Genomic DNA, 11,693 nt, shown 5'->3' with positions numbered 1-11,693 from the left:
ATTGCCAACCACATCCAACCCAGTGAATCTGGAGTCACATGTAGACCAGACCGTGTAAGAATGGTATATGTCCTTCCTAAAAGGGCATTAGGGAAGTAGTTGGATATTTATGACAATGAATGATAGCTTCTTGGTCACCATTACTGACACTATATTTGGATTCCAGATTTATTGCTTGAACTGAAATTAAGCGAGCTGCCCTGAAGGGATTATGAATCCGTATTCAATACCGTGTTTGGTTACAAGTCCAGTTACATGACCATTCTGCCCACACCACCACCACCATCACCCACCCCCACGGCCGCCCTTCCCATTATTTTGACTCTGGCCACCATTTCGCTTTTATTCCTTCGCCAATAATACTTCGAACAGCCTGGACTTAGAACATCTGTCAAGCACGGCCCCTTGCACACCTTTTTTTCCCCCCTAATAATCTATGCAAAAGCCCACCGCTTTCCTACATTTGTCTTGCTTCGGAATGAATTGTTTGCACTCTTGCCAAGGGGCGTGTGAGGTTTCCCAACGATAAAGACACAAGTTTCAGTTTGTTTGCTTTACAGTGTTTAGGTGTTTTGTATGGTAAGCCTGTCAGCCCGGTTCTATTCATCTGTTCGGGCTGGGCTTTGGTACAATGTGGTAACTAACATCAGAAGAATGTTGACGCAATGTCACTGAATGCTTCTCCTGTCCTGCTTACGGCCTGTCCATCGGCTCGCTTGTTCCTCTAGTCCTGAAATTAGACTCCCAGTTTGACAGAAATGAAAACAGTAATCAACATGTTTGCAACTGAAGGTTTATTGCGAAGCAGCGAATAATGCAAAAAAAAAAAAATCCTACTGAGCTCAACTGTTGCTTCTTTCTCATTTAAATGGATTGCATTTTTCAAAAACCGACGGCAACTTCCAGCAATATAGTTCGGCGACTTAAGGATTAGCGTTTACTCGTTTGTGTCAGCCAAGTTGTACATTGCAGGCAATTGGAATGCAGATTAAGGAGAAGAGTCTCTGGATAGAGGGACTGAGATTCTTGTGGAGATGAATGGAAAGTGGCAATGTCCGAGTACAGGGAAAATGTACAGGAGGCAGAATTCTAAAAGTAAAGGTCTCGTGTGTGAGAATAGAAATCACATGAAAATGACTGTACGGAAGGAATGTGTATTCAGATAGTGTAATGGAATGGACTGTGCATTGGGAGTGACCTGGAGGGGATGTGTGCAGGTGGAAAGTGATTTTGATCAATATTTTTTGAATGAGAATGTATGACAGTTTGAAAGAGAGGATGGAATGGAACAGGGAGTCCAGTAGTGTGCACTGATTGAATGGTTTTGGGATGTACTGTAGAGGATTCCATGTGATAGGGACTGTACTGGAGCAGAGTCCGTGGATGAGAAGAGTGGCTGAGGGGTGAGCATGGATGAACAGCTTACGAGATAGGAGTGTGTGAGGATAGGTGGACGGTCTGTTCGATAATCAAGAGTGGAGAATTCTGTGTAACGGGAGAATCCTCTATGGGCGAGGTATTGAGCAAGTTTGGCAAGTATCAGCGTGGGGTGAGTGTACTGCGTGGATCTTCTCAGGATTGTATGGAATGCACAAGAGAGAACGGCATGTCCAGAGACAGGAGAATATATCGAGTAGCAGAATGGATGATGTAGGAGAGTCTGTGTCGTATGAAAATGTGGCGTGGACAGTGATGGATAATGACACAGTAAAGAAAATCAGGACTATACAAGGAGTGAACGGTAACCAGAATAAGTGCAGAGCAGGAAAACGTACACGATCGAGGGGGAATGGGAACGTTCAAGGCGAAACAGGGCTTTTTTCTTTTATTTCAAGGTTTACACAATAATCATTATTTTTATCACATCGGCGACAGCTCAGTTTATTCTCGCTACATTTTCGGAAGAGGAAGCTACCTGCGGGGTCGATTTCAAATTCATCTAAACACCTGAAATGGTGAATGATTCTTGGCTTGTTTCCCTGATCGCACCTGTACACTTGCCCATAAACAAAGTATTTGTGAATCGTGGTATTATTATCGGTTCTCCAAGTGTCAAATGGATGGTCCAGGAGAGGCTCAGTAATGTCTTTAAAATGTTTTCCACTGAAACATTTCTTGGTGCACGGAGTGTTTTCGGTGTAGAATATTACACACCCTCCGTTTTTCAAAGACTGGACATTATTTGCAAACCACACTGCCACGCGCTGGTTTTCACGTTTCATGAACAATATCTTATATTCGGAACAAATTTTGCCTGGATCTGGGTAAACTGCAATGTAATTCAGCGGCGCAGTAAAGCTGTTTGGAGATTTATCGATGTGTGGCTTCCCACTGCTGATGTTAGCATTGATGTACAAGTTGTCCTCGTAAGCGTTGCACTGCTTAGGATTCAAAGCGAGGAGAAAGGAGAACTGTTTATAATCTTTCTGCTGGGCCTTGCGGAAACTACCAGGAGAGAAAGTGATAGAGTAAGATGTCGAGCCAACTCCTGAAGCTAAGGATAAATCACTCTGTGCTCCCTCGCTCCCCACCCCACAATATCCAGATGTCAGAGTTGCAAGTTGCTACAATAAGAACGTTCAAAGTCGTTATCTCCCCTCCCAAACAAGAAATCTTTCACTGTGTAAGCGTTCCAATCGCTCTCTGATCAAGGCTAAAGTTCCAGACCCAGGACTAAGGAACTGCTGGCCATTCGGAACTGCCAATTTTGGGATGAAATGGGAAAATTGTTTACCTCGGAACGTTGCATGGCGCTGCGAGCAAAAGAGCAGGAGAGGTTTCACCCGTCTCCTGGGCAATCCTTAATGCACATCCTATACCATTACATCTGATTGCTGATTGCGAGGTATTGTAAATTAGCTATCGCTTCTCTTAAATTAACATAGTGAAAATACTTCAGCAGTAATTTGTTGGCTCTATGGCCGAAAAGGGCACCTGAAGTCGAGAAAAGCGCATTATGAATGTTAGTTCGTGCTTTCTAATCTTTTAATCAGAAAATTAACCTTTCATTATTATTTGCGTCATGTCGGTCAGTGACGATTTTTTTAATCCATGCAACACAATTTCCCTTGATCTGCATCTCAATACCACAAAGAATATCTTTGAGAAACTTTTGGGTTAGCAGCTGCTGATATAATCCGTCCACGAGCTCTGAGGCGGTGCCATTCCTGTTACAGCTAGCCACTTTTATTTCACAAAAAACCGTTAGATTAACTTTTAAGCAATTCATACAGGCTGGTCGAGATTAATGGATGCATTGTCAAACTGTCATTAATTTGCTGTAATGTCAGTATTTTTAAATGGTTGCCCACAACAGCTGTTAGACAAACTCGTCAGTGTTATCAGATTCCCCATCTCACTCCTGTTCTATCAACAGCTTTCCAGCCTCAAAGCTCCACTGACAGCATAGAGCTACCAGGGACGAGATAGTTTTCCCACACAGCTGATTGATGCCAGGTGTAAAGACCCGGAAACATCAGGAAATTCCCAGGTTCCGTCCCTGAGCGTAGTTACCTGATCTCACCTGGTGTGTTATTGCGCTACACAACGCCACAAACGTTTGGGTTATTTATTTATGGTTATTACTGAGGTAGACGATTTTACCTCGGGGGTTACTGAGGCTCAGAGTGTTGAATGCGTTCAGGAATCCAATCGAGTCTGTGTCAATAATTTCATTAGTTAGCGTGAAGCTTCGGTCATTACATTTTTGGGAGAAGAGACAGATGAGAAAGAACGAAAGAAAGACAGGAAGACAGAAAAAGACAGAGAAAAACATCAGAAAAAAATTAAATAAAGAATTGACGAAAGAGGGCAGAAGGACAGAGAAACAGGAAGAAGGAAAGAGAGGGAGGCAGAAAGAAAGAAAAAGAAAGAAATCAGAAAGAAAAGGAGGGAGCAAAAGAACATAATGGAAAGAGAGGAAGCAGAACAGAAAGAAATACCACAAGACTGTAAGATGACCATAAGACCTAGGAGCAGAAGTAGGCCATTCAGTCCGTAGAGTCTGCTCCACCATTCAATGAGATCATGGCTGATCTGATAATCCTCAATTCCACTTTCCTGCCTTTACTCCATAGCACTTGATTCCGTAACTGATTAAAAATTTCTCTATCTCAGCCTTGAATATACTGAACGACCTCTACAGCCCTCTGCTGCAAAGAATTCCACCGATTCACTATCCTCTGAGAGGAGAAATTCCTACTCATCTCTGCCTTAAATGGGCGCCCCCTTACTCTGAGAGTATGCCCTCTAGTTGTCGGCTCTCCCACATGGGAAACAACCTCTCAGCATCTATCCTGTCAAGCAACATAAGAATGTTATATGTTTCAATAAGGTCGCCTTTCATTCTTCTAAACTCGGTTGAGTACAAGCCCAACCCACTCAACCTTTCCTCATAAGAAAGTCCCTCCATACCCGCGATCAACCTAATGAACATTTGCTGGACTGCCTCCAATGCGAGTATATGTTTTCTTAAATAAGGGGACCAAAGTTGTTCACAGTATTCTAGGTGAGGTCTAATTAGTCTTGTATAGTTTTAGCAAGACTTCCCTGTTTTTATACTCCATTTCCTTTGAAATAAAGGCCAACTTCCCATTTGCTTTCCTTATTACCTGCTGAACTTGTATGTTAAATTTTTGTGATTCATACACAAGGACACCCAAATCCCTCTGTGTTGCACCTTTCTGCAATCTTTCTTCACTTAAATATATTCAGCTCTTCTATTCATCCTGCAAACGTGCATAACTTCACATTTTCCCTCATTATATTCCATCTGCCATGTTTATGCCCACTCACCTAACCTGTCTACCTCCCTCCGTGGACCCTTTATGTCATCCTTACTGTTTGCCTTCACACCATTTTTATGTCATCCAGAAACTTGGCTACAGTGCATTCACTTCCCTCATCCAAGTTATTAATCGATATTGTAAACAATTGTTGCCTCAGCACTGATCCCTGTGGCACTCCACAAGTTACAAGTTGCCATCCTGAAAATTTCCCCCTTATACCAACTCATTTCTATTCGTTAGCCAATCCTCTATCTATGCTAATATACTTCACCCAACGCCATGGTTTCTTATTCTATTAAGTAGCCTTATGTGCAGTACCGAATCAAATGCCTTTTGAAAATCCGAATATATTACATCCATGGTTTATCTACATCTATCCTGCTTGTTACCTCCTCAAAGAATTCTAATAAATTTGTCAGGCATGATTTCCCCTTCTTTCCCCTTCATGAAGCCATGCTGACTCTGCTTCATAATATTGTGCATTTCTAAATACTCTGCTCTAACTTCTTTTAGAGTCGACTCTAACATTTTCCCAATGGCGGCTTTTAAGCTAACTGGACTACAGTTACCTGTTCTTTGTCTCCCTCCTTTCATGACTAAGGGTGTTGCATTGGCAGTTTTCTAATCCTCTGGGACTTTTCTTGGAATATTACTACCAGTGCATCCACTGTCTCAGTAATTATTTCCTTTAATATCCTAGGATGCAACCCATCAGGTCCAAGGCATTTATCGGTCTTCAGCCACATTAATTTCCCCAGTACTTTTTCTCTAATGCTACTTATCGCATTCATGTCCTCCTCCCAAACCCCATCCCACCCACGACTCCTTTTTCCCCTTGGTCATTCAGCATTTTTGGAATGCTATTCGTGTCTTCTACCATGAAGGCTGGTGCAAAGTATTTATTCAACTCTTCTGCTATTTCCTGCTAACCCATTATTATCTCCCCAGCTCATTCCCTGTGAAGGCTATGTTCACTTTGGCCTCCCTCTTCCTTTTTATATATTTAAAGAATCTCTTACTGTCGGTTTTTATATTAATTGCTAGTTTAACCTCAAAGTTTATTTTCTCCGTCTTTATATTTTTTGGCCATCTTTTGTTGGCTTTTAAAACATTCCAAATTAGCTGCCTTACCATTAATCTTTGCCACATTTTAAGTATTTTCATTCCATTTGATACTATCCTTAACTTTCTCAATTAACATTGGTTGGTTTATCCCCTCCCTAGAATCCTTCTTCCTCACTGGGATATATCTTTGTTGTGAGTAATGTACTTTTTTTTAAACATCTGCCATTGTCAATCAGCTGCCTATTCTGCTAAACACCTTCCACAGTCCACTCCAGCCAAATATTCCCTCATTAATTTGCAATTACCCTTATGTAATTTTATCACAGTTGCTTCCAACCCAAGTTTCTCAGTCTCAAACTGAATGTTAAATTCTACTATGATATGGTCATTTTTTCCTAGGGGATCTTTTACTTTGAGATCATTTATTAAGCCTGCATTATTACACCTCACCAGATCCAAAATAGCCTTATCCCTGTTTGATCCACAACATATTGTTCCAGGAAACTGTCCCGAATACACCCTATGGATTCTTGCTCATGGCTATCTCTGACAATTTGCTTTTCCCATTCTACATGAAGATTAAAGTCACCCATGATTAATGTACTGCTTTCTTTACATACCCTCATTATCTCCTGATCTAGTCTCTGTCCTACATTGTAGCTACTGTTAGGGGGCCTATAGACTATGCCCAAATGTGCCTTCTTCACCTTATTATTTCTTAACTCAATGTCATTTCTTTCTATCATACTTATTCCATCTCGTACTAACAAAAGTACCTGAATACCCTTTCCTTCCTGCCAGACTTTTCAAAAAGTCACATGCCCCTGAATATTTAGTTCCTAGCTTTGATCTCCTTGTAACCTTATCTCCATAATGGCTATAGGACTATATCCATTTACCTCTATTTGTGCCATTAATTCATTTATTTTGTTCCAAGTACTACGTGCATTTAAGTAAAGAACTATTAATATGCCTTTTTATCATTTTCCTCCTTTGACCCTGGTATCTACTTTGATAATATATTTGTGCACTCTTTATTTTCCTGTCACACTCTGGGCATCATTACCTAAATAGCTGTCCTGCAAAGCTGCCATATTCTTTTGCTTTATAAGCCTACGTACCCCCTCCAAACCGCCACCCCACCACTTCCATTTAGTTTAAAGCCTTCTCTACAGCCCTAGTTATTTGATTCGCCGGGACACTGGAGCCAGCATGGTTCAAGTGAAGCCTGTCCCACTGGAATAGCTGTCTTGCATCCCAGTACTGGTGCCAGTGCCCGATGAACTGAAACCCATTCATCCCACACCAACCTCTGAGCCACCCATTTAACTCCTTGATTTTATTTAATCATGACAGTTTGCCCATGGTTTAGGTAGTAATCCCGAGATTATTACCTTGGAGTTTCTGCTTTTTCATTTAGCTCCTAACTGTTCAAATTCTATCAGCAGAGCCTCCTTCCCAGTCCTACAAATGTCGTTGGTACCAATATGGACAACGACAACAAGATTCCTCCCCTTCCAATCCAAGTTCCTCTCCAGCCCTGAGGAGATGTTCTTAACCTTGGTACCAGGCAGACAACACAGGCAACAGAACTCACGCTCATGGCTGCAAAGAACAATATCTATCCCCCTTATTATGCTGTCCCCTTCCTCCTATTTCCTCGCCCCACTTGAATGTCTCCCTGTACCACGGTGCCATCCTCCATTCATTCATCCTCCCTGCAGTCGCAACTCTCGTCTACACAGCTTGCAAAAACCTCATATGTGTTGGACAATTGCAGGGGCCAAGGCTCCTCGAATGCTAACCTCCAGGTCCCCATACCTGCCTCATCTGGTTTCGCACCCTCCTGTCCCTGATCACAGAACAAACTGGAATTACCTAACCTGAGGGGTGTGATTGCCTCCTGGAACAAAGGGTCCAGGTAACTTGCCCCCTTCCTGATGTGGCGCAATGCTTGCAGCTTGGACTCCAGCTCCTCAACTCGGATCTAAAGTTGCTCGACCTGCAAGCACTTACTACAGATGTGTTTGCTCTGGGTCACCTTGGTGTCCAGCAGCACACCACATGCTGCAGCAGCAACACATCACACGTCCTTCCATCACTATCATATTTTATTTGATTTATTAATTAATTACTCTAGTATCCCTGCTCTTTACATATGAAAAATTACCCACTCTCTACACCAGTATTGGTCTTATACTTAGCAAGCTATTTTTGAGAAAAAAAGAAACAGGCTAGAGACCGAAACACAAACTGAAGGCCTTACATTTACTTTAAAGACCTGAAATACTCACCAATCCCAGTCACCGATCAACTGCTTTCCCTGCACTTGCAGCACATTGTGGTTCATGACGTTACTCCACACCTGCTCTCCCGCTCTTTTTAAAATTTAGTCTCCTCGCTCTCCGCACTCTTTCAAAAGTGAAATCTCCCTGCTTTTTTTGAAATGAAGTCTCCCTGCACTTTTTAAAGTGGGATCTCCCTGCTCTCCGTACTCTTTTTGAAATGAAGTCTCCCCACTCTCTGCGTTCTTTTTATAACGAACTTTTGCAAAGGCTCCGTGCTCTTTTTAACTGAGTTCTCCCCGCTCTCTGCACTCTTTTTAAAATGAAGTCTCCCCTGCGTTCTTTTTAAAAATTAATTCTCCCTACTCTCCGCAATCTTTTTAAAATGAAATCTCCCCGCTATCCCTGCACTCTACGTGCTTTTCAAAATGAAGTCTCCCCGCTCTTTTTTGAAATACAGAAAGGCATGAAGCATGAAAGACATATACTTGAGAGCACTTCTTGAGTCAAACTGTTTATAGCCATTGTAACAACTTTGAAGTATAGTTACTGCTGTAATATGGGGAAAGCAACAACAATTGGTGCACAGCTAACTCTCACAGACACCAACGTGATTGCCAGTTAAACATTTTCTGATGTTGATTGAAGATTTTTGTGCTTAAGCCCTTGAGTGAGTCTTGAACCCAGAACCTTGTGATTCAGTGTTGAGAGGGCACCAAAACTGTACCACAATTAATGGTACAGAGTATAGCCTCATGTCCCCAGTACCCAATACTTGAAGCCCTTCCATTTAGAATTTTGTCAGTAACTGTGACTTTGCACATTATCTGGAAAGAGATAGAAAAATCGCAGAAATGTGATTGTTTGAAGAAAGACACTGAATTACGGAACACTTACTCATTGACAATTTTAGCTAAAACTTCATCGTTTAGTTCAGTTGCATCCAATTTGCGGGCACAGAGAAAAGCGAGAACGAGGAGAGAGACAGATTTCATGGCGGATCAGCTCAGGAGGTCCTGAAACAGAACTAAATAAGGATCAGCTCAATGGTATGAAATGGTTTCCAGTAACAATAATCATTCACTGAGAAGTGCATTGAGACACCGACTGATCGCAGTTCATACTTGCAGAAAAAAATAGCACAAGATCGTGAGATCACAGTCCCCATTTAGAGGGAGATTTCAATAAATACTTCAAGTCCGATGCGCTTTCTGCACGTTCAGCATAAGTAAACCGTCATGTCTGGAAGTTTTTGCCTTTGTGTGCAGTCTTTTGCATTTCTCTACATGTGTTTTATAATGAAATCATTTTATATGTGGTGTAGGTCAAGCAAAGGAAAAAACAACACGAAATCTCATTAAAATGAAGTGTTCTTTGCAAAAACAGAATTACCTGGAAAAACTCAGCAGGTCTGGCAGCATCAGCGGAGAAGAAAAGAGTTGACGTTTCGAGTCCTCATGACCCTTCGACAGAACTGTCGAAGGGTCATGAGGACTCGAAACGTCAACTCTTTTCTTCTCCGCCGATGCTGCCAGACCTGCTGAGTTTTTCCAGGTAATTCTGTTTTTGTTTTGGATTTCCAGCATCCGCAGTTTTTTTTTTTGTTCTTTGCAAAGGTTATTTCCCGACACCCAACGCAGAATCTCTATTTCTAGAGCAACTGAGATGGGACTTTGTAAATATCTGCTGAATGCAGAATCTGCAAAAAAGAAATATTTGCATCGCACTTTAAATTTGCTTTTCTTCTTCTGAAACAGTTATGGTTTATTCGGATATTAAGTTAGCTTCATTTCGTATCTGCTGGAGTTACTGCTTAACCGATTGCTGGTTCATTTAATCCAGGGACCAAATACCTCGCACTGTTCATATGCATGCACACTGTGTACATTCAGATTATTTCTGAATTGGAAACTGGTATCTTCTGTCTGTTTTCTTTTCAACCAGTTTGTCATTTTAGAAAAATCTATGGCTTTAAGTTTTATGGAGTTGGAGTAAGATGCTTCCTTAATATTAGGTGTGATTCTGCCCAACAAATGTTGGAGAGAGAGACTTTCCACAGTGTGGAAAACATCATCTCCATATAAATTTGAATTGAAATTCAGTTTATTTCCATAAAATATTATATTTCTGGTGCTCTTAGGAACGAGGAGTTGTCATAGTGTAACTATGTACTTACACATTTGTTTTGTGTCCACAATGGATCCACTTCTTGAGTTACTACTTAATACGTTCCATTGGCATGTTAGTTTTCAGTACTAAATAATATTGCTACATTGTACTTGGAAGGGAGCAGAATCCTGTGGTCCTCACAAAGTGAAAACAATGGCTGCAATAATCAAATATGAACGTTTGAACTGGAACAGGCGATTCAGCCCCTCACGCTAGTTCACCATTTCATTGAATCTTTTCTGCCTTGATTCTATATCCCTTAATAACATTGCCCAGGTAATATCTATCGCTCCCAATCTTGAAACTTCCCCTTATCCACCATCATATCCCTATTAAACTGTTCGCTATTCGAGGAATGAGTCAAACTTTACCTGGATTTCACTGCAAGTGAAAAAGAACTTTTGAAGACACAATACCTCACCTAGGAGAGTAATCTGGAATAGACAAAGGGGAATTACTGGGAGACAAATGTGTGAAAGAGCTAAAAATATATATATATATAAACACCGAAAATTCGATCTCTTACTTGCAATCTTCACTCCCTTTGTCTTCACTGTCTGGATATCTGTGAGTCACAGAGAGATGCACCTACCCAGTATTTAACAGCAATTCAATGAGCCTGCTGATGCGTATGACCTTAAATTTGCCAAGACTATGTCCTTGAAGTAGCTTCAAGATGTAACTCCTGATAACGTAATGTGGTAAATGTTGCATCCACTGTGATACTGACTGTTGTGAAATCGTTGATCTCATTCAAGGCGGGCATGACGTTGGCCTCAGAGTCCACAGAGTTGTGGAGGGGGTAGATCCATATCACCCCCCTATTAACATGCCCACGACTCGTGGTCGAAAATACTCATGTTTGGTGAACACAGGGCCAGGCCTAGATAAAATGCCCCTACTATACTTTAATATTTTACAAACGTTCAATATCTGGACTCATATATGAAGAATGTGGCTGTGACTAATGGGCTAAACAAGAGAGAAAGTTGGGGATGTAGCGTATTTCGGTTTTCAGAAGGCATAATGAGTTGCTACAGAAAAGTTAATGTCAAGAGATTCGGGCTAATTGGATTGCAGGTAGTACATTGGGAATTGGTTACTGAACAGCAAACAAAGAATAAGAACAACCAGATCATTTTCAGGATGGCAAGATGGAGTGCCACAAGGTTCATAAGTTTTGGATCCAGGTATTTGCAGGAAATATCAATGACGTACATAAGGAAGCAAGGTTTAATGGCTCCTAATTTACTGAGGATACAAGGCTAGGTGAGACAGTAAGCCGTGATGAAAGCACAAATAGGCTGAACATGGATGAACAAGTTAAATGGTTAGGCAGGGTGGGCCAGATGAAATAGGAAGTGTGAAATTATCCAACTTGGCAAGC

General features: G+C 41.4%; 1 protein-coding gene across 6 annotated transcripts; it reads right to left on the bottom strand.

The window, feature by feature from the left end:
- Positions 1-779: 779 nt before the first annotated feature.
- Positions 780-10,968, bottom strand: LOC121272184. 6 transcript variants are annotated; one of them, XM_041178692.1, is made up of 4 exons: positions 10,833-10,968; positions 10,678-10,740; positions 9,035-9,164; positions 780-2,445 (listed from the first exon to the last, which is right to left on the bottom strand). In XM_041178692.1, exons 3-4 carry the CDS (start codon positions 9,130-9,132, stop codon positions 1,800-1,802), a joined length of 744 nt encoding a protein of 247 aa, XP_041034626.1. In that variant the 5' UTR covers positions 9,133-9,164; positions 10,678-10,740; positions 10,833-10,968; the 3' UTR covers positions 780-1,799. The 6 variants fall into 6 exon arrangements, with proteins under 6 accessions (XP_041034626.1, XP_041034627.1, XP_041034625.1 ...); XM_041178693.1 differs by having other exon boundaries at positions 10,678-10,763; positions 10,833-10,966; XM_041178691.1 differs by having other exon boundaries at positions 9,035-9,153; positions 10,678-10,763; positions 10,833-10,964.
- Positions 10,969-11,693: the final 725 nt, after the last annotated feature.

This window comes from Carcharodon carcharias, chromosome 33, assembly GCF_017639515.1.
Source record: "Carcharodon carcharias isolate sCarCar2 chromosome 33, sCarCar2.pri, whole genome shotgun sequence".
NCBI lineage: Eukaryota > Metazoa > Chordata > Chondrichthyes > Lamniformes > Lamnidae > Carcharodon > Carcharodon carcharias.
Note: the sequence above shows the minus strand (reverse complement) of the source record. Positions and strands in the feature narration are given on the sequence as shown.

Bases quoted from the DNA above. Each gene is read 5' to 3' on its own strand.
- LOC121272184 (XM_041178692.1), bottom strand. From the start codon at position 9,132: ATGAAATCTGTCTCTCTCCTCGTTCTCGCTTTTCTCTGTGCCCGCAAA. The intron at 2,446-9,034 runs GTAAGTGTTCCG...CTCTCCTGGTAG, and splicing joins TTAGCTAAAATTGTCAATGA to TTTCCGCAAGGCCCAGCAGA.